At 66.6% G+C, this 23,424-nt stretch overlaps 2 protein-coding genes across 8 annotated transcripts; both read left to right on the forward strand.

The window, feature by feature from the left end:
- Positions 1-152: 152 nt before the first annotated feature.
- On the forward strand, positions 153-12,802 carry DCST1 (DC-STAMP domain containing 1; the record flags this gene model as incomplete). 2 transcript variants are annotated; one of them, XM_080824862.1, is made up of 16 exons in its annotated part: positions 153-213; positions 527-652; positions 721-795; positions 4,346-4,474; positions 4,802-4,941; positions 5,610-5,829; positions 5,920-6,063; positions 6,490-6,611; positions 7,004-7,161; positions 8,907-9,006; positions 9,131-9,226; positions 9,357-9,483; positions 9,707-9,823; positions 10,161-10,303; positions 10,404-10,517; positions 12,346-12,802. In XM_080824862.1, 16 exons carry the CDS (start codon positions 153-155, stop codon positions 12,595-12,597), a joined length of 2,124 nt encoding a protein of 707 aa, XP_080680988.1. In that variant the 3' UTR covers positions 12,598-12,802. The 2 variants fall into 2 exon arrangements, with proteins under 2 accessions (XP_080680988.1, XP_080680989.1); XM_080824863.1 differs by lacking the exon at positions 721-795.
- A 160-nt stretch (positions 12,803-12,962) lies between these two features.
- ADAM15 (ADAM metallopeptidase domain 15) lies at positions 12,963-22,927 on the forward strand. 6 transcript variants are annotated; one of them, XM_080824840.1, is made up of 23 exons: positions 12,963-13,119; positions 14,241-14,338; positions 14,970-15,046; positions 15,414-15,492; positions 15,627-15,703; positions 15,794-15,992; positions 17,118-17,183; positions 17,267-17,335; positions 17,412-17,581; positions 17,694-17,778; positions 18,060-18,208; positions 18,299-18,473; positions 18,640-18,732; positions 18,863-19,167; positions 19,244-19,445; positions 19,663-19,740; positions 20,122-20,194; positions 20,370-20,508; positions 20,833-20,902; positions 21,522-21,593; positions 22,007-22,078; positions 22,320-22,444; positions 22,539-22,927. In XM_080824840.1, exons 1-23 carry the CDS (start codon positions 13,041-13,043, stop codon positions 22,579-22,581), a joined length of 2,595 nt encoding a protein of 864 aa, XP_080680966.1. In that variant the 5' UTR covers positions 12,963-13,040; the 3' UTR covers positions 22,582-22,927. The 6 variants fall into 6 exon arrangements, 3 of the variants coding, with proteins under 3 accessions (XP_080680966.1, XP_080680967.1, XP_080680968.1); XR_013968046.1 differs by lacking the exon at positions 22,539-22,927 and having other exon boundaries at positions 22,007-22,203; positions 22,320-22,439; XM_080824841.1 differs by lacking the exon at positions 21,522-21,593.
- The last annotated feature ends 497 nt before the right edge of the window (positions 22,928-23,424 follow it).

The raw sequence follows: 23,424 nt of genomic DNA on the forward strand, positions 1-23,424 counted from the left end.
AATCTCCTTCTCCAAGTCTCAGAGCAGAGCGAGCAGAAGACACAGACCTCACCCAGGCTGCGCAGACAGCAGAGGGGATAGAAGGGGACCTCTGCACCCGAGGCCACCTTGAGGACGTTTGTGGGACAAGGGAGGGTCCCCCAAGCTGACTCATGGCCATCACACTTCATCAGAACGGAGCAAAGGGGGAAAGAAGGAAGCTGCCCCACACCAGTGAGTCCGTCCTTTCCCAGCACCGCTTAGGCCCTCAGGGCGTCGCATCTCCTGTCCCCTTGGGCCCCCATGCCTCCCCCCACTGTGGGTCCCCAGTGCTCCCCTCCAGCCAAGCCCCTTTCTCTTCTCTCCCTCACATCTGCCCTGCCTCCCCAGGGTCCCCCATCCCACTTCAGGATGCCTCCCCCAACTCCCACCACACCTGCCCAGGTCCCCCCCCAGCCTCTCCCCCGTAGGCCCCTGACCCCATGAAGCGCATCCCACCCAGGAGAGCGGGCTGTTGGCCCCAGTGTGTTTGCCCCCACCCCCCCAGCGGTGCAGAAACTCCTGAGCTGGGGGCTGCCGATCCCCTGCAGCCGTTTCCTGCAGCGACAGCCCCGCACGTTTCCCGTTGCCGCCTTCCTGCTGGGCGCAGGCACCGGAGGGCTCCTGGCCGTGGGTGAGTGTGGGCGGAGCCCGGGGGCAGGGACCCACCTCCCGGTCGCCAGCTTGACCCCGCACCCTCAGGTCTGTTTCAGCTCCTGGTGAACCCCATGGACATCTACGAGGGTCAGAAGATGGTGGCGCTGTACGGCGTGGTGGGTGAGTGCTGGCTAAGGACGGGGACCCTCGAGAGGACTGTGGGGCAGGCCTGGGGAGTCCTGGCCCAGGAACAGATCTGCTCTTGTTTCTTGTGCACCGAGTGTCCCTCCCAGCCCCGGCCTCCTCTTGGGTTTTGAGGGGAGATCCAGGGAGAAGAGGCCCCGGTCTACGGAAGAAAACCGACCAGTGCTTGTCACCTAGGGGCCTCCCCAACCGGAAGGACTCCATGTTCCCCACAGGATGCCCCATGGCTCCCAACCTCGCTGACCTTGTTTCTTGCTCCTCCCAATTAATTCTGTTCATTCATTCGTTCACACCTTCATTCGTTCATTCAGCCCTCTCGGGGCCCCCGTGGCGGCTTCTAAAGGGCCCAAGGTCGAGGGGCCCCCAGTGGAGAGAGTGAGGTAGGAAGGACAAGAAAGGAACAGGAGCATTTCTGATGATGACAAGGAGGCATGATGAGAGGATGCTGGGGCCGTGGGGGAAGGGGGCTGGTAGTCAGGGAAGGCTTCTTGGAGGCGGCACCGGGGCGGGGGCCTTGTGTGGGGAGCTGCCGGGCTGTGAGAAGAGGAGACCCACGTGCAGGTGGATGAGCCGCTTGTCTCCCGTAACAGCCACTCTCAGGGCCGAGCAGTCTTTGGACTTTGGATAATTCAGCCCCTCGGTCCACCCCTCAAGGACCCAGTTTCCCTCCCTGTTTGGCCTGGTGGCCGCTCGTCTTCAGGTCGCGCAGGGGCGGCCTCAAGTCCAGGCATCTCATCTCCATCCATCGATGCTGGAAGACCAGAACATTCCTTCTTTGTGTCTCCTTTAAGAAGGAGGAAAATGTTCCCGTCCCCCCAGCCAGCTTCCCCGTGTCGCCTGTTCCAGGCCGCCCGGCAGGGCCCTCGGCCGCTCACCCCGGGAACCGACCTGTGTGGGCGGCCACAGGACCACACGGGCCCCCGGGGAGGGCCTCTCCCGCGACCCTTCACCTGCTGCCTATTTTCAATATGAGATCCCGTCCTGCTTCCGCGAGTGCGACTGTTTCTAGGGTTGGGAAGGCCCAACCCAGGCTATACCCAAATCCCACCTCGTTGCCCTCTCCAGCACCTTCCCTCCCGGCGCCCCTGCCCCCAGGCCCCCCAACTGCTGGGGGCTGGGGGGTCCCCCGGTGAAGGGGGCACAGCCGCCCCGTCCTCCTTTCCCGCCTCCTTCCCCTTCTGGCTCTTCTGCTGTCAGAAGGGACTAGAGGGCCAGGGCCGGAAGCCTGAAGCCGCGGGCACTGGGAGAGCCCCACTGCCTCTGGGTGGCCGCCCCACCCGGGGCCTCGGGGCCCTTCCGTGGTGTCTCCAGGGGCTCTGTGAGGCCCTCCGAGGTCCAGCCTCCTGCGGAGAGTAGTTCTGTCTGGCTGACCTCACCTAGCTGCCGCCGCCCACAAACGGGCTGCCCTCGGAGGGAGGAGCTCCCTGATGGCGGGAGGCCTGCTGCCCTCCGAAAGGCCCACTTGTCCCCGAGGAAGTCCTCCATCCTTGCCCTGCCAAGGTAGGAAAGCAGGCACCTGGCCGCTGCCCCCAGCCCTACCGGGCTGAAAAGCAAGCAAGTCTCCCGGGGCACGTCCCCCACCCTGCCCAGAGGCCCTGCCAGCGCCGAGCCGACCTCGCCATCCCTGCTGGGCTCACATGGCCGCACAGTGGAGCCGCCGTCCCCTCCGCCCCATCTCTCTGGGGTCCCGTGAGGCTCTCACTCGGCCTGGAAGTGAACCCGCATCCTCTCCTCAGACCACCCCCCCCCGCCATGTCTGCCTACTCCAACTTCTTCTCTTCTAGAAAATACTGATTTTTTAAAAATTTATTTATTTGAGAGAGAGAGAGAATGAGAAAGGGGAGGGTCAGAGGGAGAAGCGGAGTCCTCGCTGAGCAGGGAGCCGGATGCCGGACTCGATCCTGGAACTCCAGGACCATGACCGGAGCCAAAGGAGGTTGCTTAACCAACTGAGCCCCCAAGGCGTCCTAGAAAATTCTAATTTCTGGCCTTGTCTTTGTATATACTGGTTGGTAGAGGGCCAGAGACTAGTTTTGCCCTGCTGGTGAGCCCAGAGAGCGTCCTGCAGCCCGCCGGAGCTCTCTGTAGAACTAGGGTAACCACTTGCCAACTCCCTTAGCTTGAATCCTTGGCCAGAAGGCCAAGACCACGAAATAAGCCCCTTTTGATGTCCTATTATCCCATGATTGGGTGAGAAGATCCCGATTTCCCCCCAGGGGCTGGGGCAGGGACAGGTGGCCAGCCTTGAAGGAAACTCAAGTCGTGTTAGCCAGGAAGAGGGCAGACACTGGGGCGGGCGACAGCAGACAGGGCTCCCAGCAAACCTGTGTGACCAGGTAAGGCCAGCCAGGTGAGGAGCCACACTTCAGGCAGAGGCAGGATGAGCTTGGCCTGTTCTAGGGCTGGCCCGAGGCCTGGGTGGGGTGGGTGGATGGATGGGCAGGCCACGGGCTGAGCAGCCCTGAGCGGGCAGGGGCTCCATCAAGGGGGTCCGTGGACCCCGCTAAGGGAGCTCGGACTAGACCCCACCTCTGGTGGAGAGGCCATGGCTGGTTTGAAGCAGAGAAGGGACAAGGTCCGAGGCTGTGCGTACAAGACCACTCTGGCCACCTTGTGAAAACCCAAATACAGAGGGGAGGCGGGGGACCGGTTAGGCCCCCGCGAAAGGTGACGGGGACCCCACGAGGGCTGGGGAGACGGAGGGAAGAAGCCGGGGACTTGGCTTCGACGACGGCCAGCTCTCCATCCCACAGGAAGCTGGGTTCCCTGCCCAGCTGCGCTGTCCCTTTGGCCTGGAACGCCGTCCGGCCTCCTCACTACATGTCACTGGTCTTCCAGCCCCAGCTGACCCGTCAGCTGCTGTGTCCAGCCTTCCCAGGCCCACACTCCCCACAGAAACGCCTGCTCCGGCCGCGCCCCCCCGGCCCTGGAGAAGCGCCTCCCTTGGTCACTTAGCACTCGGGGCTGTAGTCATCTGTTAACTCGCTGTCTCTCTCCCTGCATTCTGAGCTCCACGGAGCTCTCTGTCTCCTTGTGGGGCCCACAGGGAGACACCCGTGAAGCTGTTAACACCACCAGGAGGTCCATGATTAAGCCAGAATTAGAGACGGAGATGGGATTGGGATGGGGTCAGAGCACGGGAACAGGGAGGCGGCTGTGAGCACGAGTGACGGTTTCCAGAACTTTCTCTGGCACTCCCTGCCCCCTCAGCACCTGGGTAGCGTGTGAATCCAGCCTACCGAGGAGGGAGGAGTCCCCTTCCCGCACACACACACTCCACCCTCCGTCACTGGCCATGGCTCTTGGACCTCTGGTGTCCCTCCACGCCCCTCCCGAGCCGCCGTGCAACTGAGCTTGGGAAAGGGCTGCTCACAAGAATGAGGGGCCTCCAAGGGCGATCAGAGCCGGTGCCCAGCATCGAGAAGGCAGTGCGGCTCCGGAAAGAACCTGGGGGGCGGGTGCCGTGCTCAGCCTGGTGGGTCAGCACCCTCACTCCCCCTTGCCGCCTGCTGGTCTCTCCCAACAGGCTTGGGAGCCGTGGGCTGGGGGACCTCCCCTCACATCCGCTGTGCCAGCCTCCTGTTAGTGCCCAAGATGCTGGGCAAAGAGGGCCGGCTCTTCGTGCTGGGGTACGCCTTGGCGGCCATCTATGAGGGTGAGTGTGTGTCCCTGGGGATAGTGTGTGACCGAAGCAAGGGTCCTGGGTGGGCCACCCGGCGAGACCCAGGTGGGTGAAGGGGAACGAGTGGGGGCCTGATGGCAGCTGTGTGCCCCTGAGAGAGTTCCTCCACGTCTCTGGGCCTCCTCGGCTTACACGGGGATAAACAACCCAGTGATGAGCCGGCTGCCCTCTCCCAGGCTTTGGGGCCCCCTCGTACGGTTCTAGAAGGCGGTCACCCACTGCACACAGAGTGGGGGTGAAGGGGGCCTCTGGAGAGTGACTAGCTCCAGAGGGAGACCCACGAGGGCATCTTCCCGCCAGGACCCGTGGCCAACCTGCGCTACAACCTCAACGAGGTGGTCGCGTCGCTGGGCTGCACCGTGGAGCTGCAGGTCAACAACACCCGGGCGGCCTGGCGCGTCTCCACGGCCCCGCTGCGCGCAGTGTTCAAGGACCTGCTGGTCAGGACCCCACGTGTGGGCAGGGCCGGGCCCCTCTGCCCCGGGGGGCGGGCACGGCTGTCCTCAAACATTGCAGGACGTGCCCTGGGCACTAGGCATCAGGGAAAGCCCCCGCCCCCGGTCATGGGACCCGCATCCCCCATTTCCAAACACCTGGGTGGGCGGCACTCTGGGCAGCTGAACTAGGATGTCAGGAAACCGGGGGCCGTGGCCTTGAGTACTCAGGAAGCCTGGAGGCCCCAGGGACTGCGGAGTGGGGCTGTGGAGGCCTGGAGGCTGTGGGCGTGGGAGAATTGGAGCGTCGAGGAGCTGGGGAGTCAGAGGACATCGGGGACACTGGGACTGGGGACCCTGAGATGGCGTAGTGGTCTGGGAGGTTCATGTGAAGCCCCAGGGCTTCGGGAAGCTTCCGTAGCTAGCGGGGATCTGAGATGGAGGCCGGCGGAGGAGCTGGGTGGGGGGCGGAGCAGAGGCCACTGGTCGCAGGGCAAGGGGGTAGGGGGGGGGCTGTCCCCAAGACTGAACAGTGGAGCTCGAGGTGGGAGGCTGTCTAGGGCCTGGGCTCCGCCTGGGCCGGAGGGAAGAGCCCAGAGTTTGGCCAAAGGGGCAGGAAAGGCTCCTTCCTCGGCAGCCGCACCAACCTCCCTGTCCTCACCCCCCAACCCCAGGGCAGCAAAGATTCACTGCGAGCCGGGACTCAGAACATCTCCAAGTCCTTCGAGGAGCTGGATGCCCAGGTGAAGAGTGACGCGGGGTTTGTGCCCGAGGACGCGCCAGGCTCCGACCCCACGGCCCGCAGGAGCGCGAGCCAGCGAGCCCTTCCTCCCCGGCGGCGCGCACTGTCCACCCAGAAGATGTATGAGCTCAAGACCAAGCTGCGCTGCTCCTGTGAGGGGCGTGGAGGGTGGGGGGGCGTGGCGGGGGCGGGGCTCCAGGCAGGCCACCGCATGGACCTCACCCGCCAGTGCCTTCCTGCAGACGTGGTGGACCAGGCCATCGCCAGCTGTCGCCGCTGGTTTGACCGGAAGCACGAGCAGTGCGTGCGGCGCATCTGGGTCCCGCTGTTCCGGGACCTGCTCTGCCTCCCCATGAAGTTCAAGTTCTTCTGCAGCATCGCCAAGGGTCGGCAGGGCGGTGGGAGCGCGGGCACGCGGGCGCGGGTGCCGAGTCCTTGGGGACGCTGGGGGGTGCAGGCGAGCCTGGGGGACAGCCACGCGGCCACGCAGGGGACGTTCCCAGCGACCTCTGCTTCTGCCTCTCTGCCTGGAAGAGGGCCCATGCGGGGGCTCCAAGGTGTGAGGGAGGAATACAGGAGCCGAGCTGCGCTTCCCTGTGCCTGCTGCTATCGGTGTTCACAGTTGGCGTGGTTACATGGTTCCACGCCGACGAGCGAGACGAGGGGAAGTCAGGCCCTGTGCCCAGGACGCGGGACTCACGGAGCGTGGAGAGGGGTGGAGAGGCGGCCAGGGCGGATGGGGGTCCTCAGGCAGGGGGGCGAGAGGCGGGCGTGGGCCGCTGACCTGCCCCCCCCCCCGCCACCCCCGGTAGCGATGGAGGTTTGGTGTCGTCACCGAATCCCCGTGGAAGGCAACTTCGGGCAGACCTACGACTCCCTCAACCAGTCTGTTCACAACCTGGACGGGGACTTCTCAGCCACTATTGAGCTCAAGGTAGGAGGCAGGGGGTGCCCGGGCTGGTAGAGAGCGAGGGAGAAGGGAGGAGGGCACAGGGCCTGTGGAGAGCAGGTGACACTGCGCAGGGAGGACGGAGGGGCACGAGGACGGAATGTGCTGGTGCTGGGGGACAGGGAGGGGGCTGCGCTGAACCTGGGTGGGCAGGGACCTGACTCTGAGACCCGATGGCCAGCCTGGCCAGAGAGGGTGGCAGCCCGGATGGGCGCAGGGAAGCAGGACCACAGGGAGGAGGGGGCTGCACCCAGCCCACTGCGTCTCCTCCACACGGGGGTCCCGAAAGTCCTGGGAAGAGCTGGGGGTCACGAGCGGGGCGCCAGGGCAGAGATGCCAAGGAGGGCCGTGTCCGCCCCTGTGCCCACGCCCCCCAGGAGGAGAAGCAGGCCGCGGTGGTGGGCGTCAACACCAGCTGGGAGCACGTGAGCACGGAGCTGCGGGACTACGTGCGCCAGCAGGAGGCCCGGCTGCAGTGGGCGCTGGGGCTGCTGCACGTGCTCTTCTCCTGCACCTTCCTGCTGGTCCTACACGCGTGAGCCCGCCCAGCCCGAAGCCCCTTCCCCCCGGGGTGGGCCCGGCACGGGGGACACTGGCCCGCACTCCGCCACCTGGAAAGGGAGGCAGTCTTCATTGATCCGCCTCCCTCGGCCTCCATCCCAGCGCTGACTGCCCTCTGACGGCGCTGCCCGCTGTGTTCCGCTTGCTTCTGACCCTGCCCGTTCTCTATCGCCCAACCCTGCCCGTCTCTATCGCCCAACCCTGCCCGTCTCTATCGCCCAACCCTGCTTTCATTTTCGGCCTCGCTGGCAGCTACTTTCCCTCCATTTGGACCAAAGTCCTCAACCCCACCCAGGGGGCATCCAGCTGGGCTGTCCCGGGCCTCACTCTGTTTCCCCGCTGACCTCTGGACCGTCTGTTTCCTGTCTCCACCCCCAGATGCCTGAGACAGGCAGGGGCTGGGCAAGGACGGCCACAGGGGGCTCCGGCCCACCAGCCCCTTCCATGGGGCGGGTGAGAGCGCGGTTCGGTGTGTGCCGAGGGCCCCGTGGGAAGACAGAGCGAAGGAGCCTCCCTCCCACCCTCAAGATGCTGGTGGTCTAGCGGAGGCCAGAGGGGCGCCCACGGGGCCCCCTGTGGTGGGTCGGAGGGCCGTGCGAGGGCCGGGCTCCCGGGACAGGGGCGGGAGCTGTGGACAGGCCCCTGCAAGAGCCATAGGCGGTTTCAAATGCTGCCAGTGGGGAGCCCAGGTCAAGGTGAGGAAGACTGTTCTCTTGGGCGGGGACCAGGCTTCTGTGGGGTGTGGAGGGCAGAGGCTGAAGGACTGGGCAGGCGCAGGCAGGGCCCTGAGAGCTGGCCAAGCCCCACAGGCTGGAGGCCCGGAGGCTCAGGTGGGTCAGGGGTTAGAGCGCCCCGGGGCCGCGCGGGGCACCGCAGGACGCCGGCCTGAGACGGAGGCAGGAAGGGGAAAGGCGCATCAGGTCTCCGGGGCCGGCTCGGGAGGGAAGGAAGGAGGCACCGAATCCGCTTCCCGGCTTTCAACCTGGTGAGGTCACTGGCCGGGGGCAGAGCTGGCGAGAGAGGGCAGGGCCAAGCAGGGCGAGCGGCCGGTCTCCCCACACGGGGGCGCTCGGGGGCTGGCCTGCCGGGGACCGCGCCCTCCGCCTGAGCCCTCCCCGAGGGTTCTGACAGGGTCTCAGAACCCCTGAAACAGGTTGCACAGTTGACGGGGCTTATTTAGAGTAACGCGGCTTTAAACACGTCTCCGACAATTAGCATGTTTCCTTAGCAAACCAAAGCGCTACATGGGACTTGGACTTGGGCGTGCACCGAGGGCCACTTGTGTACAAGGGTGTGTTGGGGAGAGGGGAAATGCAGGTGGGGACATGCGTTTTGCTTGAAGTGACCCCCAGGAGATGTTCCGCCGGCTCGGGCGAGGGGCGGATGTGGGAGCCGGGCGTGATGGCCGGTGGCTCTGCAGCCTTGAGGGACTTCCCACCTCTCTGTGCCTTTGCTCCTGCTGTTTCCTCTGCTGAGATCCACGCCTGGGACCCCTCCCTTCCCGGCCAGGCACGCGACACCCCACCCCGTCTTTTCACCCGTGTCTCCTTGCCTGGGTGGGCGCCCGCCCTGCCCCAGGCGGCCCGCTCTCTCCCCCTGGGACATACACAGCATTCAGTGCACGCTGGGTGGTCTGGGGAACGACCCAGCATCCAGGAAGCCCGCGGTGGGGGGTGGGCGAGGACAGCCTGGAGGACACAGAGACGTCCTCGCACACAGGTCCTTCTCCTACATGGACAGTTACAACCGCGACATCCGCTTTGACAACATCTACATTAGCACCTACTTCTGCCAGATTGATGAGCGCAGGAGGCAGCTGGTGAGGGGCCCAGCCCCGGCCAAGGGCGCCCTGCCGCGTGTCCCCTGTGGCTTCCTGCTCCAGGAGGGCGGAGGGCCGAGGGGAGGGGGCCCCGGTGTCCCCCACCAGCTGGACATTTTACCAGGGCAAACGGACGCTGCTGCCACTCCGCAAAGCTGAGGAGAAAACCGTCATCTTCCCCTGCAATCCCTCCGTGCAGGCCTCGGAAATGAGAAACCTGGTGAGGAGGCCGTGGGGGCGGGCCCGGGGCGTCCAGCCGCAGGCCGCGTGGGCCAAGGGCACAGGCCCCGGAGAGGGCCCGGGCAGGGCGGGTGGCGCTGCCCGGCTCAGGCCTGCGGCTCCTCGGGCAGGTGAGGGAGCTCGTGGAGACGGTGCCGGTGCTGCTGCTGCTGCTGCTGCTGTGCGGCCTGGACTGGGCCCTCTACTCCATCTTCGACACCATCCGCCACCACTCCTTCCTGCAGTACTCCTTCCGCAGTGAGCCCTCGCCCACGCCCCCCCCCCCGGCCGCCACCTCTTCCAGCCCCACGAGGGGTCCAATTTTCAGGCCTGCCGGCCTCAGTTTCCAAAACTCCTTTATGTCTGCAACAGGGAGGGGTTAGCGCTCAGCGAACGGAGGAACACCCCCCACCATCCCGTCCTCGTCCTGCCCCAGCCTCCTAAACTGCAACCCTTTCCTGACCGCCCCCCACGGCCTTAGGCAGCCACAAACTGGAGGTGAAAGTCGGGGGGCACTCCATGCTGGCCCGGCTGCTTCGGAAGACCATCGGAGCCCTGAACACGTCCTCGGAGACAGTGATGGAGTCAAACAACATGCGTGAGCGATGTCCAGAGTCCGGGTTAGAGGAGCTGCGGGTGGGCGCCGGGGTCTCTCCAAGGCGTGCCAAGAGGGGGCCCTCAGAGCAGGAAACACCAGGTAGACCCTGAGTTGCTAGAAGGTGACAGCTTGGGGTCCGACGGCTGGAGGACCTGGGGCCTTGGCGACAGAGGGTGCCAGCGCCCCGGAGCCACGCCGTCCAGCAGAATTTTCTCCCACATCTGTGCCATGTCGGGCTACTAGCCTCAGGAGCCTGGTAGCTATGGGCTGGAGGGCGCAGCTCCGCAGGGAAGAGGACACAGGCCCGCGGAGCCCTGACAGGCCCGCCCTGCCCCAGCCTGCCTGCCCCAGCCCCTGAGCCTGGACGCCTGGGCTTACGTGAGAGCGGCGCTGCCCATCGGCCTGCTGCTGTGTCTCTGCCCGCTCCAAGCCTTCGCCTACCGGCTCCGGAGGGTCATCGCCGCCTTCTACTTCCCCAAGGTACCCTCTCCCCGACACCCTCAGGCCTGCACCCAGCTCCCCCCCACTCCAGTCTGCAGGGCGCACTGTCCTGTCCCTGACCCCCTCTCCCCGGCCGCAGCGGGAGAAGAAGCGGATCCTGTTCCTCTACAACGAGCTCCTGAGGAAGAGGGCAGCGTTTACGCAGCTGAGGAGAGCTGCCATCCTGAGGCGGGCGCGAGAGCAGAAGGCTCCAGTGAGTGCAGGCCTCCTTCCCGTGGCTCCTGGGGTGGTGAGGACCCCGCGGCAGGGGCCTCTCCCCTCAGTCCATCCAGCCGCAGGGCCCTAGGCCGACGGAGCCCAGTGAGTTCTGACGGGAGAGGTGCCAAGGGCCCTGGTCATCCAGCTCCCGGGGGTCAGGGCTGAGTCCACCTCTGTCCCCCAGGATTCGGCCCAGCCGGAGACACTCAGTGGGCCATGAGGAAGCAGGCAGAAAAGGGGAATCCGATTTGAGGTCTGGCTAAAAGACAGCAAGGGGGCTCCATCAGAAACAGGGGACTGAAGGCAAGCCACAGGTTCTACTGAGTGTCTCTGGGGGAGGTGGGGAAACAGGTGGGTTGGGGGGTGTGTTCCAGAAGGCGTCACAAAGGGCCACATGGGATAAGGAGAAAGCACAGAGCCAGAGCTGGGTTCCAGTCCTCACTTCCTCATTATGCTGTGTGACCTTGGCCATGGTCCCCACCAGACCTCAGTGTTTCCCTCTGAAGGTCAGGGAGCTTGGACAGATGTGTGAGGCCTGTGCAGTGACCAACGACAGTGTGGCAGGGGCTGCGGGCCGCTGGCGCCAGAGGGCCTGGGTTTCAATCCTGGCTCCCTTCTTTATCGCCATGACAACTGGGATCTGGAGTACTTGCTAAATGCTGGGCCTTGGTTTCTCCCTTCTGTGACTCGGAGTGAGCTTCTACTCCATCTGGTTGTTGTAAGGACTGAGGGAGTCTCGGTCCCATGGAGCAGGCATCTAGCAAGTTCCATGCACAGGCTAGTTGTCATCGTGTGACCCTGGGCAAGTAACAAGCCTCTCCAAGCATGTTTTCTCCTTTGAAAAAGAAAGGATGATAACAATGCCTGTCGTAAGGGATTATTGTTTGAGTGAGCTAATTTATTTACCCTTTCTTAGTATGGGACCCAACATTAATTAAAAAAAAAAAAAAGAAAGGAAGAAAGGAAGAAGAAATAAAAAAGAAAAAGAAAGAAAAGAACAGCAGCCATTCTTAGCCGGCCCCAGCAGAGCCCGTAAAAGTGAGAGACCAGCTTTGCCAAACTGACTGTCCCTCCAGGGCCTAGATCCCCCAGCCCATGACACGTAGAGGCTAAAGGCCTATGAACAAGCAGCACCCTGTGCTGCCATGACAGGTCGTGAAGCCCGCCGGCTTTCGGCAGGCGGGTGGGAATGAGAAGGGCATTCGTCCCCAGCTGAGGGAACAGAATGTGTGAAAACTCAGGGCCCAGAGTGAGTGTCAAAGGCCAGGGTTAGTCTGAGAGGCTGGCACAGGAGCTGCCGAGCTCGAGCTGGGGCAAGTCGGAGCAGAGGCTGGAGGGGACCGGCGTGGACGGCTCTGCGAGCCAAGGCCAGGCCTTTGCGGGGGGGCCTCCTCTGCGGTCTCCAGAGCGAACGCCGCCCGGATGAGGCGGCCGGCCGAGAGGAATTCCTGGTGATTGCGGGGCGAGAGGGTGGGAGCACGGTGACCCGGACCTGCGATCTGGAATGCGGGGACCCGGAGCCAGCCAGGTCGGCTGCTTGCTCTCTGCGCGCTGGGGAACGCTCTGGCCGCTCTCCCGCCCGTCAAGCGGAGAACGCGGCGGGGATCGTGGCGGGCGCCCTGCCCCCTTCCCGGCCCACTGGGACGGCCAGACAAGGCGGCTGATGGGAAAGAACAGGTGGCGGCTGGCGGGGAGCGGGAGCTGCGCCCCGAGTCTCCATCCCCGAGCGGGGGCGGGCCGCGCTCGGCACGACCGCCCCGGCGGGCGGGCACTGGCCGGCGTGCGGCGCCCCTCGCAGCCCTCCCTCCCGCGCCTCCCCGCAGCGCCCCCGCCTGACCGACGTCCTGCACCGCCGCTGCCCGCTCGCGCGCCGCTGGCTGCGCCGCCGCTGCGTCGTGTGCCAGGCGCCCGAGACGCCCGCGGCCTACGTGTGCCCGACGCCGGACTGCGCGGCCGTGTACTGCCGGCCGTGCTGGGACGACGTGCGGCGCCGGTGCCCGGCCTGCGCCCCGCGCGAGGAGCTCTCGTCCTCCGCCTACAGCGACAGCAACGACGACGCCACCTACGCCGAGTGAAGGCGCGTCCTGTCCCCCCGCCCCTGCGCGGTGAATAAAGGCCCGCACGCCCCCGACGCCCGCGCTTCCCAGGGCTCTGGCCCGCAGTCCGGAGACCCGGGCCGCCGACGTGACGCGGAGGGCGGCGGGGCCGCGAGGACGGCAGTCCGGCCCCGGGAGACGCGCGGCGCAAGCGGGTCGGACGCGGCCTCGGCTCCCTCCGCGCGCCGCAGCGGGGAGGCGGTGGGGGCGAGCGACGCGGGCTGTCCGCGGGCGGGGCCCGGCCTCCCTGGGGGCGGGGCCTGGCCCGGAGCCCTGGGGCGGGGGCGGGGGCGGGGGCGGGGCGGGGCGGGGCCTGGTGGCGGCGCGGCGCGGCGGGGTGCGCCAGGCAGACCCGGCGGCCGCGGCTCCTCGGCGCGCGGCCCAGCACCTGCTGCCCTCGGCCGGCCCGGGGCGCCGCTGCCATGCGGCTGGCGCTGCTCTGGGCCCTGGGGCTCCTGGGCGCAGGCAGCCCTCTGTCCTCCCGGCCGCTCCCCGATGTCGGTGAGTGCCCCGCCCGCAGTGGGCGGGGGCGACGGAACGGGAGGAGGCGCGGGGAAGTCGGGAGGCTCTGGGGTCGGCTGGAGACGGGGGGAGACCCCCGAGCGGAGCGCGGCCCGCCCTCTTCGCTGTCCGGGCCTGAGCGCCCTGCGACTGGGCGACCGGGCGGGGGAGTGGAGAGGAGGGGGAATGCCGGGCCCCCTGCTGCGCGGTCATCCTCTGCCCAGTCCCCGCGGACACTTCCAGGCTCCGGTGCCGGGCACCGAAGGCTCTGGCCCAGCGCCCCCTCAGGATGGTGGGACAGGGTCGCGGCTCCCCAGGACTGACGTCTTCGCTCCTCTGGGGCCTAGCTGGCCATTGCACCCGGTGCCAGAGCGCCGAGTGGGGAGAGGACTCTTCCTGGGCCCCCATCCCTGGGCCTGAGCAGCCAACGCACCCCTCACTCGGATGCTGATGCCACCAGAAGCCCGGCGGAGCCAGCGGGCGGGAGCGCGGGAGGAGCCAGGGGAGGGGAGACTTGGCCGGGAAAGAGGCTGACACCGACTCCTCCTCGGGACTTTCACTTCCCGCTGCCGTCTCGGGCCAGGGGCTGGGAGGGCAGGCGCGGTGGGCTGGCCGGAGGAGAGAGAGGGCCATTGTGGGGACGGGGGTGCTCGGGGAGGAGGCTGGGCTGTGGCGAGCGGGTGTGCCTGACCCTGTGGGGGGGTGTTTAGGGAGGGGTGTTTGCACTGCGCACCCAGAGATGGGCGTTCCCAACAGCTCTGCTGTGAGGACAGGGGAGGGCGAGTGGGCACCGGGCCACAAGGCTTTGCCCAGGCCTGAGTGGGGGCGTTCCTAGGGGGGGATTGCCAGGGACTAGGAAAGGAGGCTCCCCCGAGAACCTGAGATTGGTCTGGGGGGGCCAGGGAGGGGCCGCAGGCAGGACGTGCAAGGTGGGGTGCTGGGATGAAAGCGGGGAGCTGAAGCGAAGACCCTTCCCTTCAGAATTCTCCTTTAAGTCCCAGCATGCAATGCAGGAGTCCTTCAAGCAGAGAAGGGCCTGGATGCCCAGGGGGCACCAGCTGTGCCCAGCGCTGGTGTGGCCTCTCTCAGCATCCCCTCGGGGGGTCCTGGGGGCCCTGCAGGTGACATCAAGAAGGAGTGGGCAAGGCCAGAGAGAGCCCTGGGCGGACCCTTGGAGCCCCAGATCCCTCCGGACACGGCCACACTCAGCCTTGCAGAGGTGAGCCTCCCTCTCCCCTCGAATGAAGACGTACACCCCTGTCACCCCACAGAGCAAAGTGCGGCTGAGGACAGGTGAGAGGACTCCCCGGGCAGCGGGGCCAACCCCGGGGCGGGCCGCCCCTCCTGCCGCACGCCGGCACCTGGCTTCACCCATGCCCTCCACATCTGCCCCCACATCTGCCGGCCTCTGCCCCCACCCAGCCGCCCGTTTCCGCAGGGACGTCCTGAGGCCAGGCTTGCCTTCTTGGTCTCATTCTGTCTGTTTTCTCCCCGGGGGAGGCGGGAGGGGTGCTTGGAGAAGGTCAGGGCCTCACCAAACACCCCTCTTCCCCAACTCCAGCACTGAGTCAGAGGAAGGGCTGGGGCCCGGGCCGGGTCTTCCCTGATGCTTCCTCTCTGGGCAGGAAGCCGAGAAGGGGCGGCTCAGATACCTTCCTTGACCTCCCCACACAACCCCCCAGAACAATGCCCCAAGCCGGGCAGGGCTTCCTGGCCCCTCCCTCGGGACGCCCCCACCCCCACCCATGATCTAATAGTTGGTGCTCTCTGAAGGGCCTGAAGGCTTCTGGGTAGAGAGGATAGGAGTTTGGGGCAGGGCTGGGAGGTGACAGGCCCTGTATGGCCCACAGACCCAGCCGCCTGAGGCCTTGCAGATCCCGCTGCGACTGGATGGGGAGAGGCATGTTCTGGAGCTCCTACGGGACAGGTAAACGCGCTGGCAGGACGTTACCAATGCGGGTAGCGTAGCCGCCGGCGGTAGAGCACCAGCGTGCACTTGAACTCATCCCACCCTCGCGACAGCCCGTGGGGCAGGCACTGTTCAGTACTGTCCTCGCGTTATACATGAAGACGCCAAGGCCCAGAGAGGCTAAGTAGTTTGCCCAAGATCACACAGCTCAGATGTGGTCAAACCAGATTAGAACCCAGTAGCCGGGCAGTTTGGGACCCAACCACAACAGTCTGCAGCCTCTGGGGGAACGCGGCTCCCCTCCACCGCTCTGCCACGGCCAGGCCTCAGGCCGTTACCATGCCCACAGGAAGGCAACAGTCACCGCCCTGCTTTCTCTTCCCAGAGAGCTAGTCCCAGGCCGCCCGAGCCTGACGTGGTACCAGCCTGACGGCACCCGTGTGGTCAGTGTGGGCCACAGTCTGGTGAGTCCTGTGCCCCGTTTGTGGCCTGCGGGAGGAAGGCAGGGGCCGCCCGAGGGCGCCATCCCTAGAGGACAGCCTGGCGTCACCAACAGGCCAGCCTCCTGGCCTTCAGCACCGCTGTCTCCCTGCTGTAGGGAAACTGCTGCTACCAGGGGGCCGTGCGGGGCCACGCGGGCTCCTGGGTCTCTGTCTGCACCTGCTCTGGGCTCAGGTACTGAGGGCACGTCCTGTGGGGGTGGGGACAGTGAGGGTGCGCAAGGCTGGCAGTTGGGAGGCCTTCTGACTTGCTGGATCTTCCCAGGGGTTTGGTGATCCTGTCCCCGGAGAGAAGCTACACCCTAGACCTGGGGCCTGGGGACCTTCGGGCGCCCCCGAATATCTTCCGGACCCAAGACCTCTTCCTGCCAGGCCACACTTGTGCCCTGAGCCGGCGAGCACCCGCGCCCACGCAGGTCCCCCTGGAGCGGCCCTGGGGACAAAGCCATAGCCACACTCACCGGGTGAGGATAATCTGCTGGGCTTTTGCTGTCCCCGGGGACCAGGCCCCAGACCCTCAGAGCCCTGTGTTTCCAGAACCTTCTAGGCAGCCACCATCCACACCCCTATGTGAACATAATCTCCTTTCCTCTTCCCAGCAATGCTGGGAGGTATGGGCTATATCCGTGGCTCTGTTGGAGGGAGAAAACAAGCCTGGAGAGGTTAGTGACTTGCCCAGGGTCATTCACTATGAATGACAGAGCCGCCATTCACGTGCAGGTCCTTGCCCCAAACTCCCTCCCCCAGTCTTGAGATCCCCAAGGCAGGGACTCTCACTCAGCCACAGACAATACAGTTACCAGTCATTGAGCAACAAGAATCCAATCTCCTGATTTATAAAACAGGGACAACAGGGGCGCCTGGGGGGTTCAGTCAGGGAAGCATCCGCCTTCGGCTCAGGTCCTGATCTGAGGGTCCTGGGATCGCGCCCTGGCGGGGAGCCTGCTTCTCCTTCTCCCTCTGTCCCTCCCCCTGCTTGTGCTGTCTTGCTCTGTCTCTGTCTCAAATAAATAAAATCTTATTAAAAAAAAAGCCCACCACCCAGGGATAATAAAACGACTTACCTCTCAGGGTTATGGTGGTGATTAGCTGAATTACCTGTCACCGTAATTCAATAATTCAATTATTGAATTATTGAATAATTCAATTATTGAATAATTCAATTCAATAATTCAAGCACAGTGCTTGGAACCGGACCCGGGGCCTGACACATGCATGACAGCGTCGCCTATGATTTATTTTTTTATTTTTTAATAATCTCTACAGCCACTGTGGGGCTTGAACTCATGACCCCGAGATCGAGAGTCACAGGTTGCACCGACTAAGCTAGCCAGGTGCCCCTATTATTTTCTTTTTAATTTGGAAAAGGCACTGACTGTGGAACCAGAAAAGCAGGGCTCTGCTCCCAGCGCCGTGACCTACTTGTGGGTCCACCCTGGGCGCGTCCCCGGCCTTGCAGGCGCCCCGTGGTGCATCCGTGAAATGGGCTCTTGGCTCTCCTCCGTTCGGCCGCCCGGGGTGGGAGTGGGCCCTGTGGGCTGCTGGCCGTGAGCCGTGGTGAGCCCGCTGTCCCCCCTTCTTGCCCACAGCGGAGGCGGGACGTGGTGACGGAGACGAAGACCATCGAGCTGGTGATCGTGGCCGATCATTCAGAGGTGAGCGCGTGGCCCCCGAGCGTCCTCCCCGCCCTACCACCGCCTGTGCTGCGGCTTTTCCTGCTCACGTCTCTGGCCCACAGGTCCAGAGGTACCCGGACCCCCAGCGCCTGCTGGACCGCATGCTGAAAGTGACCCTCCTCCTGGACACCGTGAGTGCTGGGCGGGGCTGCGCGCCGCCGGCCCCCGGGCCGCCGGAGCCCCTCTCCTGAGCCCCGGGCCTTTCAGTTTTTCCGGCCCCTGAACGTGCGGGTGGTGCTCGTGGGCCTGGAGGCCTGGACCCAGCGTGACCTGGTGGAGATGAGCCGGGACCCGGGGCTCACGCTGCACAGGTTCCTCGGATGGCGCAGGAGGGACCTGCTCCCTCGACTGCCCCACGACAGTGCCCAGCTGGTGACGTAAGCCCCCTCGGGCCCCGCCCTGGCCGGGTCACAGCCCACGCCCTGTCTGAGGCCCTGAGGCTCCGGCCCCCCGGGCCTTGGGCCTGACTCTGGCCTCATGACCCCACAGCGCCGCGCCGTTCTCCGGGCCCGCGGTGGGCATGGCCGTCCAGAACTCCATCTGCTCCGCTGCCTTCTCGGGGGGGGTGAACGTGGTGAGCTCTCGCAGGTCTCCTCCCTACGTCCCAGTCAGGGCCCCCCAGTTAGAGGGCCGTGGAGTCCCTGAAGCCCCTACAGAGTGGCCGGCCCCCGAGCGGGGGCGTGGGGGCAGGGCTGGGTGATGCGGCCACTGCTGTGGTGCCCCCTCCCGTGGTACCCTCTCCCGTGGCCAGCAGGTGAGGAGGGAGGCAGTGCTGAGGGCCTGGAGGTCAGATGAGGAGGGAACGGGAGCACTCAGGCTGCTGCTGGACCCGGGGTATCCCCTCCCCAATGCCAGGACCACTCCACCAGCGTCCTGGGGGTCGCCTCCTCTATAGCGCATGAGTTGGGCCACAGCCTGGGCCTGGACCACGACTTGCCGGGGAGCCACTGCCCCTGCCCGGGGCCGGCCCCTGCCAAGAGCTGCATCATGGAGGCCTCCACGGAGTGAGTCCCTGAAGGAGTGGGGGCGGGCAGGGGAGGGCCAGGGCCCCGAGGCCACCCTGCAGCCCCAACCTTTCTCGCCCCCCTCTCCAGCTTCCTGCCAGGCCTGAACTTCAGCAACTGCAGCCGGCAGGCCCTAGAGAAAGCCCTTCTGGCAGGGATGGGCAGCTGCCTCCTCGAACGGCTGCCCAGCCTGCCCTCTCTGGCCGCCATCTGCGGGAACAAGCTCGTGGAGCCCGGCGAGCAGTGTGACTGTGGCTTCCCGGATGTGAGCCCCGCCCCCAAAGCCTGAGCCCTCACCCTGGCTCGCTGCTCCTCTGTCCCTTCCCCAGGGGACAGCAATGTCAGCCTCCAGCAGCAGCTTGTGTGTGTCCTCGGAGGGCAGGGGTGGGCTCTCGCCCGGTCTGCTCTGACAGTGCTCCTGCCGCCCTCAGGACTGCAGTGACCCCTGCTGTGACCACTTCACCTGCCAGCTGAGGCCCGGGGCACAGTGTGCATCCGACGGGCTCTGCTGCCACAACTGCCAGGTAGGTGCAGACGGGACCCGCCCTCCAGCCGAGCCCACCTGCCCAGGGTCAGGGTGGAAAGGGGGTCCCGGCTCCCGGGGGCCCGGTGGGACCCACTGGCAGCCACACGCACACTCCCTCGCCCCCACAGCTACGCCCGGCTGGCTGGCAGTGCCGCCCTACCAGAGGGGACTGTGACTTACCGGAGTTCTGCTCGGGAGACAGTGCCCAGTGCCCTCCCGATGCCAGCCTGGGAGATGGCGAGCCGTGTGCAGGCGGCGAGGCTATGTGCGTGCAGGGCCGTTGTGCCTCCTATGCTCAGCAGTGCCAGGCTCTCTGGGGACCTGGGGCCCAGCCCGCCCCGCCACCTTGCCTCCTTGCCGCCAATACTCGGGGGGACGCCTTCGGGAGCTGTGGGCGCAACGCTAATGGCAGCTACGTGTCCTGCGCCCCAAAGTAAGTGAGGCCCCTGGGCTCCCCTCTGGGGGCGGGGGAGCCTCAGCCTGACCTGGTACCCTCTGCCCCACCTCAGAGACGCCGTCTGCGGGCAGCTCCAGTGCCAGGGGGGGCGGGCCCGGCCTCTGTTGGGCACCGCTCGGGATCTGCGCTGGGAGGTGCTGGAGGCCAGCGGGACCCAGCCGGGAGCGAACTGCAGCTGGGTCCACCTGGACCTGGGCGACGACGTGGCGCAGCCCCTCCTGAGTCTGCCCGGCACCGCCTGCGGGCCTGGCCTGGTGAGCGGGCCGGTGGGTGCCACCAGAGGGGAGGGCCGTCTACACGAGCCGAGCCCAGGCCCCGGGGTCCGCCTGTGTGGGAGGCACGGACTCTCGGGGGCGGCCCGTCCTGCCGCAAGCCTCGGTGTCTCGGTCTGTAAGAGCAGGTGTGGCCTCCCAGGGCGGGCAGCGCTCTGTGAGGCTCTGACCTTGGCTTTCCCCCCGCCCCCCTGGGCAGGTGTGCATGGACGGCCAATGCCAGCCCGTGGATGTCCTGCAAGCCCAGGAATGTCGAAGCAAATGCCACGGACACGGGGTGAGCGGGCACGGCGGGCACGGAAGGGGGCAGACGGTGCCAGGCTTGGCACACACACACACCTAATCCGCCCTGCTTCCTCCCAGCTGTGCAACCTGAGGCCCATTATTAAGCCCTCTGAGCTCAGTTCCCTCAGCCACCCAGTGGGGCGTCCTGGGGTCCGGGAGATGAGTGTGAGAGGGTCTAGCCCAGTGCCCGGTGAAGGCGCTGCCGGCTGGGTTCGAGGTCATGTCCTCGGGCGAGGCCACAGGCTCCCTGTCTCCGCCCCCGTCAGCCGGCCACCGTCCAACCTCGGACAGAGACGAGATCCTGAAAGGCTAGGGACAGGGAAACACGGCCCCAGCGCATAGGGTCCCTCACTGCTCAACCTCTACGCCCCAGGTCTGCGACAGCAGAGGACACTGCCACTGTGAGGAGGGCTGGGCCCCCCCTGACTGCGCCAACCGCGTCAGAGGTAGCCGGGGGGCGGCGGGCCGGGGCCGGGAGGAGGGCAGCGTGGCTTACCCTTCACCGGCGCCCTTCTCTGACCCCTTCCGGTCCTCTGAGCGCCTTACCTTTGTCCCCCCCACCCCTTCCTGGGTGCGGGGCTCTTTCCCTGGCCCGCACTCACACCTGCCCTCACCCCGCAGCAACCGGCTCCCTGACCACGGGGCTGCCTCTCAGCCTCCTGCTGTTGGCGGTCCTGACGCTGCTGGGGGCCAGCTACCGGCACCGCGCCCGCCTGCGACAGCGGCTGTGTCAGCTCAAAGGGCCCAGCTGCCAGTACAGGTACCGGCCTCCTCGACCCCGGGCCCTCCGCAGCGCCTGGCGCCGGGCCCCTGGCATGCACACCTCACTCCCCTCTGTGGGCCCCGTCACGCCTCACCTCGCACCCAGACCCACAGAGGGCACAGACCGCCCAGCAGCCCTGTGTTGAGTAGACGGGGCACACCCCCAGGCTCACGAGCTGCCCCCCAACTTCTGACCGGGCCTCAGCTACCCTCAAGCTGCTCTGCCCAGGCCCAAGGGTCAGCCCCACTCAAGGGCCACGTGGGGAGGGAGAGCGTGGTCTGAGTCTGGGCCCTCTCCCTCCTTGCCTTTCTCCATGTTCAGGGCAGCCCAGTCTGGTCCCCCCGAATGCCCAGGGCCCCCGCAGAGGGTCCTGCTGATGCCAGGGGCGAAGGTAAGTATGGACACCAGAGGAGAGCGGCCCCGCCTCCCCAGGCACCCAGCGTGGGCCCTGGGGTGGGGGTGTGGAAGGCCCTAGACTCAGAGAAAGGCTCCCCTTGCCCAAGAGTCAGTCAGCGGAGTCAGAGCCGGCCCTCCCCGGCACTCCCCCGGCTGCAGGCCCAGCAGTGTTCGGTCTGCCGTGGGGAGGGACGGTCACCCAGAGGAGGGGCTGCTGAGCTTTTTGAGCTGTGGCCACGCTGGTGGCCATGAGAGGTGGGTTCCTGGTGCTCCCAGCAGGGGCCCCTGGAGGACAGCGGGGGGGGGGGGTGGTGCCCAGAAATGGCCTCCAAGGGGCCAGGACCCGATGAGGCCTAGGCCAGCACGTGTGGCAGGGCCAGCGAGTGCCCTGTGAGCCCCTGGAGCTGATGACAGGGGTGCATGTGCAGGTGGCCCGCATGCTCCCTCCACCACTCGTCACCCCTTCTCTGCATGCAACTGAGTAACCGCCGCCCCTGCCCCCAGGGCCCCGGCTGCCCCTCCCCGCACTAACTGCTCTCTGCCCGCACCTGTCTCTGTGCTCTCCCCCGCCCCGCCCCCGTCCTGCCCGTCTGCCCCTCCCGCTCTCTCGGCAGCCTAGTGTTTTTGGCTTCCCGGCACCCCCTTCCAGGCCGCTGCCTCCTGACCCTGTGCCCAAGAGACTCCAGGTAAATCCAGGCCAGGCCCCGCCCTGGCCCAGTGCAGGTGGGAGGCGCCCCGCTGCAGTTCTCACCCCTGTTCCCTGCCGGTGGCGCTCTTCGGTCCGGGCCGGGGGCGCCCCTCAGCCTTCTGACCCTCTGAGCCCCGCCCTGCGGCAGCAAAGGGTGAGCCTCCTGGCTTGGTTTCTACCACCACCTGGTGGTCAGTGGCAGGACTGCAGCTGGCCAGGGACACCATTGTGACCCCCGCCTTCCTCCGCCGGGGCTTCTGCGGGCAGTCTCACGAGCCCTTTGCGCATGTCCCCATCTTCGCCTGCCCCCTGGCTGACTTTGCATGTTGAACTGAACCCCCCGGAGAAAACCACTGCACGCCCCTGTGCCCCCGGCTGTGCTCCCACAGCGCTGCCCCTCTCTCTGTCCAGGCTGAGCTGGCTGACCGGCCCAATCCCCCCACCCGCCCTCTGCCCGCTGACCCGGCGGTGAGGCGCCCGAAGGTAACAGTGTGGGGCGAGAAGGGCGCAGCCTCTCCCCCACCCAGGGCTGTGCGGCTATAGTGAGATGGTGAGATGCCCCCTCTGAACCTGAGGACCCATACCCTGGTGTCCGTTAAAGGTGACAGGTTGGTTCGGAACGAAGGTGACCTCTGGGGCCAGCCCCACAGACTGGTGCTCCCCAGCAACAGGGGTGGGCAACACGACAGCCCCTCCCAAGCCAGCCTCGCGTATTCTCTCTCAGTCTCAGGGGCCTGCCAAGCCCCCACCCCCGAGGAAGCCACTGCCTGCCAACCCCCAGGGCCGGCGCCCTTCGGGTGACCTGCCCGGCCCAGGAGCTGGAGTCCCGCCCCTAGTGGTACCGTCCAGGTAGGCGAGGAGGGGGGCGGGGGACGCCTGCACAGCGCCGACGGTCTGGGGAAAGGAGACCTCTGAACTTTTTTCTCGATTTCCCGCCCCCCAGGCCGGCGCCGCCGCCCCCAGCAGCGCCCTCGCTCTACCTCTGACCTCGGCTGAGGTTGCCCGCCACACGGACCCAGGACTTCGAGAGGCGAACTGGCCCCTGGAGTCCCCCGCGATGACGGAAGGAGCCAGAGGCTGGACACGGCGGAGCAGGCACCTGAAGACCCCGGGCGCCCCCCCGCGCCGCGGGGCAGCACGCTCGGGACCCGCGCACGCAGCTGGAGCTGGGGGGGGGGTGCGGGGCGCGGGCGCCGGACGGAGCCGACGGAGGTGCGCACAGCCTGTCCCTGTTCTGGTGCAATAAACGCGACGTCTGGGGAGCGCGCCTGGACTTTGTCCGCTCCGGGCGGGCCGCGTCGCCCCGCTGCGGTTCCAGGTGTGGCCGCCAGGAGGCGCTGCCGCCTCGGGCGAGGGTCCCAGGCCGGGTCCGCGTGTGTGTCCGCGGGATGCTCGCGGCCGGTTCCCGCCCCGTCTGGGATGACTCTGCGCAACCCAGTACCCCAGGGCGCTGTAAAACCCCGTGCCACCCCCCGGTCGCCAAGTCCTCGACGCCACGTGTGCGCGGCCCCCAGAGGCTGCTCCCCCCCAGCCGGCCCAGCTGCCGGACGCGCCGTCCCCACCCTCTGGCCGGTGGCTGGAAAGTGGATCCGGCTGGTGCTCTCGGAGCCCCGGAGCCGGGGCGGAGCGGGGCGGCGGCTCCCACGATCCCAAGGCCGTGCACCTGCCTCCTCCCTCTCCCCGGCCCCACCTGAGGGCTTGGGAACAAAGGTGCTTTGTACCGGCCGCAACCACCTCATTACTTCGACTTCGGGAATGGGGCCGCGTGGGCCCCCAGCCCGGAGAGAAGGTGCGGGGCGGAGAGGGGCAGGCGCCGGCCCCCACCCAGG

The sequence above is a fragment of the Martes martes genome (assembly GCF_963455335.1).
Source record: "Martes martes genome assembly, chromosome: 15".
Classification (NCBI taxonomy): Eukaryota; Metazoa; Chordata; class Mammalia; order Carnivora; family Mustelidae; genus Martes; species Martes martes.

What these genes read in the sequence shown, in the direction of transcription:
- ADAM15 (XM_080824840.1), top strand. Translation starts at nt 13,041, where the DNA reads ATGCGGCTGGCGCTGCTCTGGGCCCTGGGGCTCCTGGGCGCAGGCAGC. An exon ending in CCACACTCAGCCTTGCAGAG is followed by an intron (nt 14,339 to 14,969) that starts GTGAGCCTCCCT and finishes TATGGCCCACAG; the next exon opens with ACCCAGCCGCCTGAGGCCTT. An exon ending in TCGTGGCCGATCATTCAGAG is followed by an intron (nt 17,184 to 17,266) that starts GTGAGCGCGTGG and finishes TCTGGCCCACAG; the next exon opens with GTCCAGAGGTACCCGGACCC.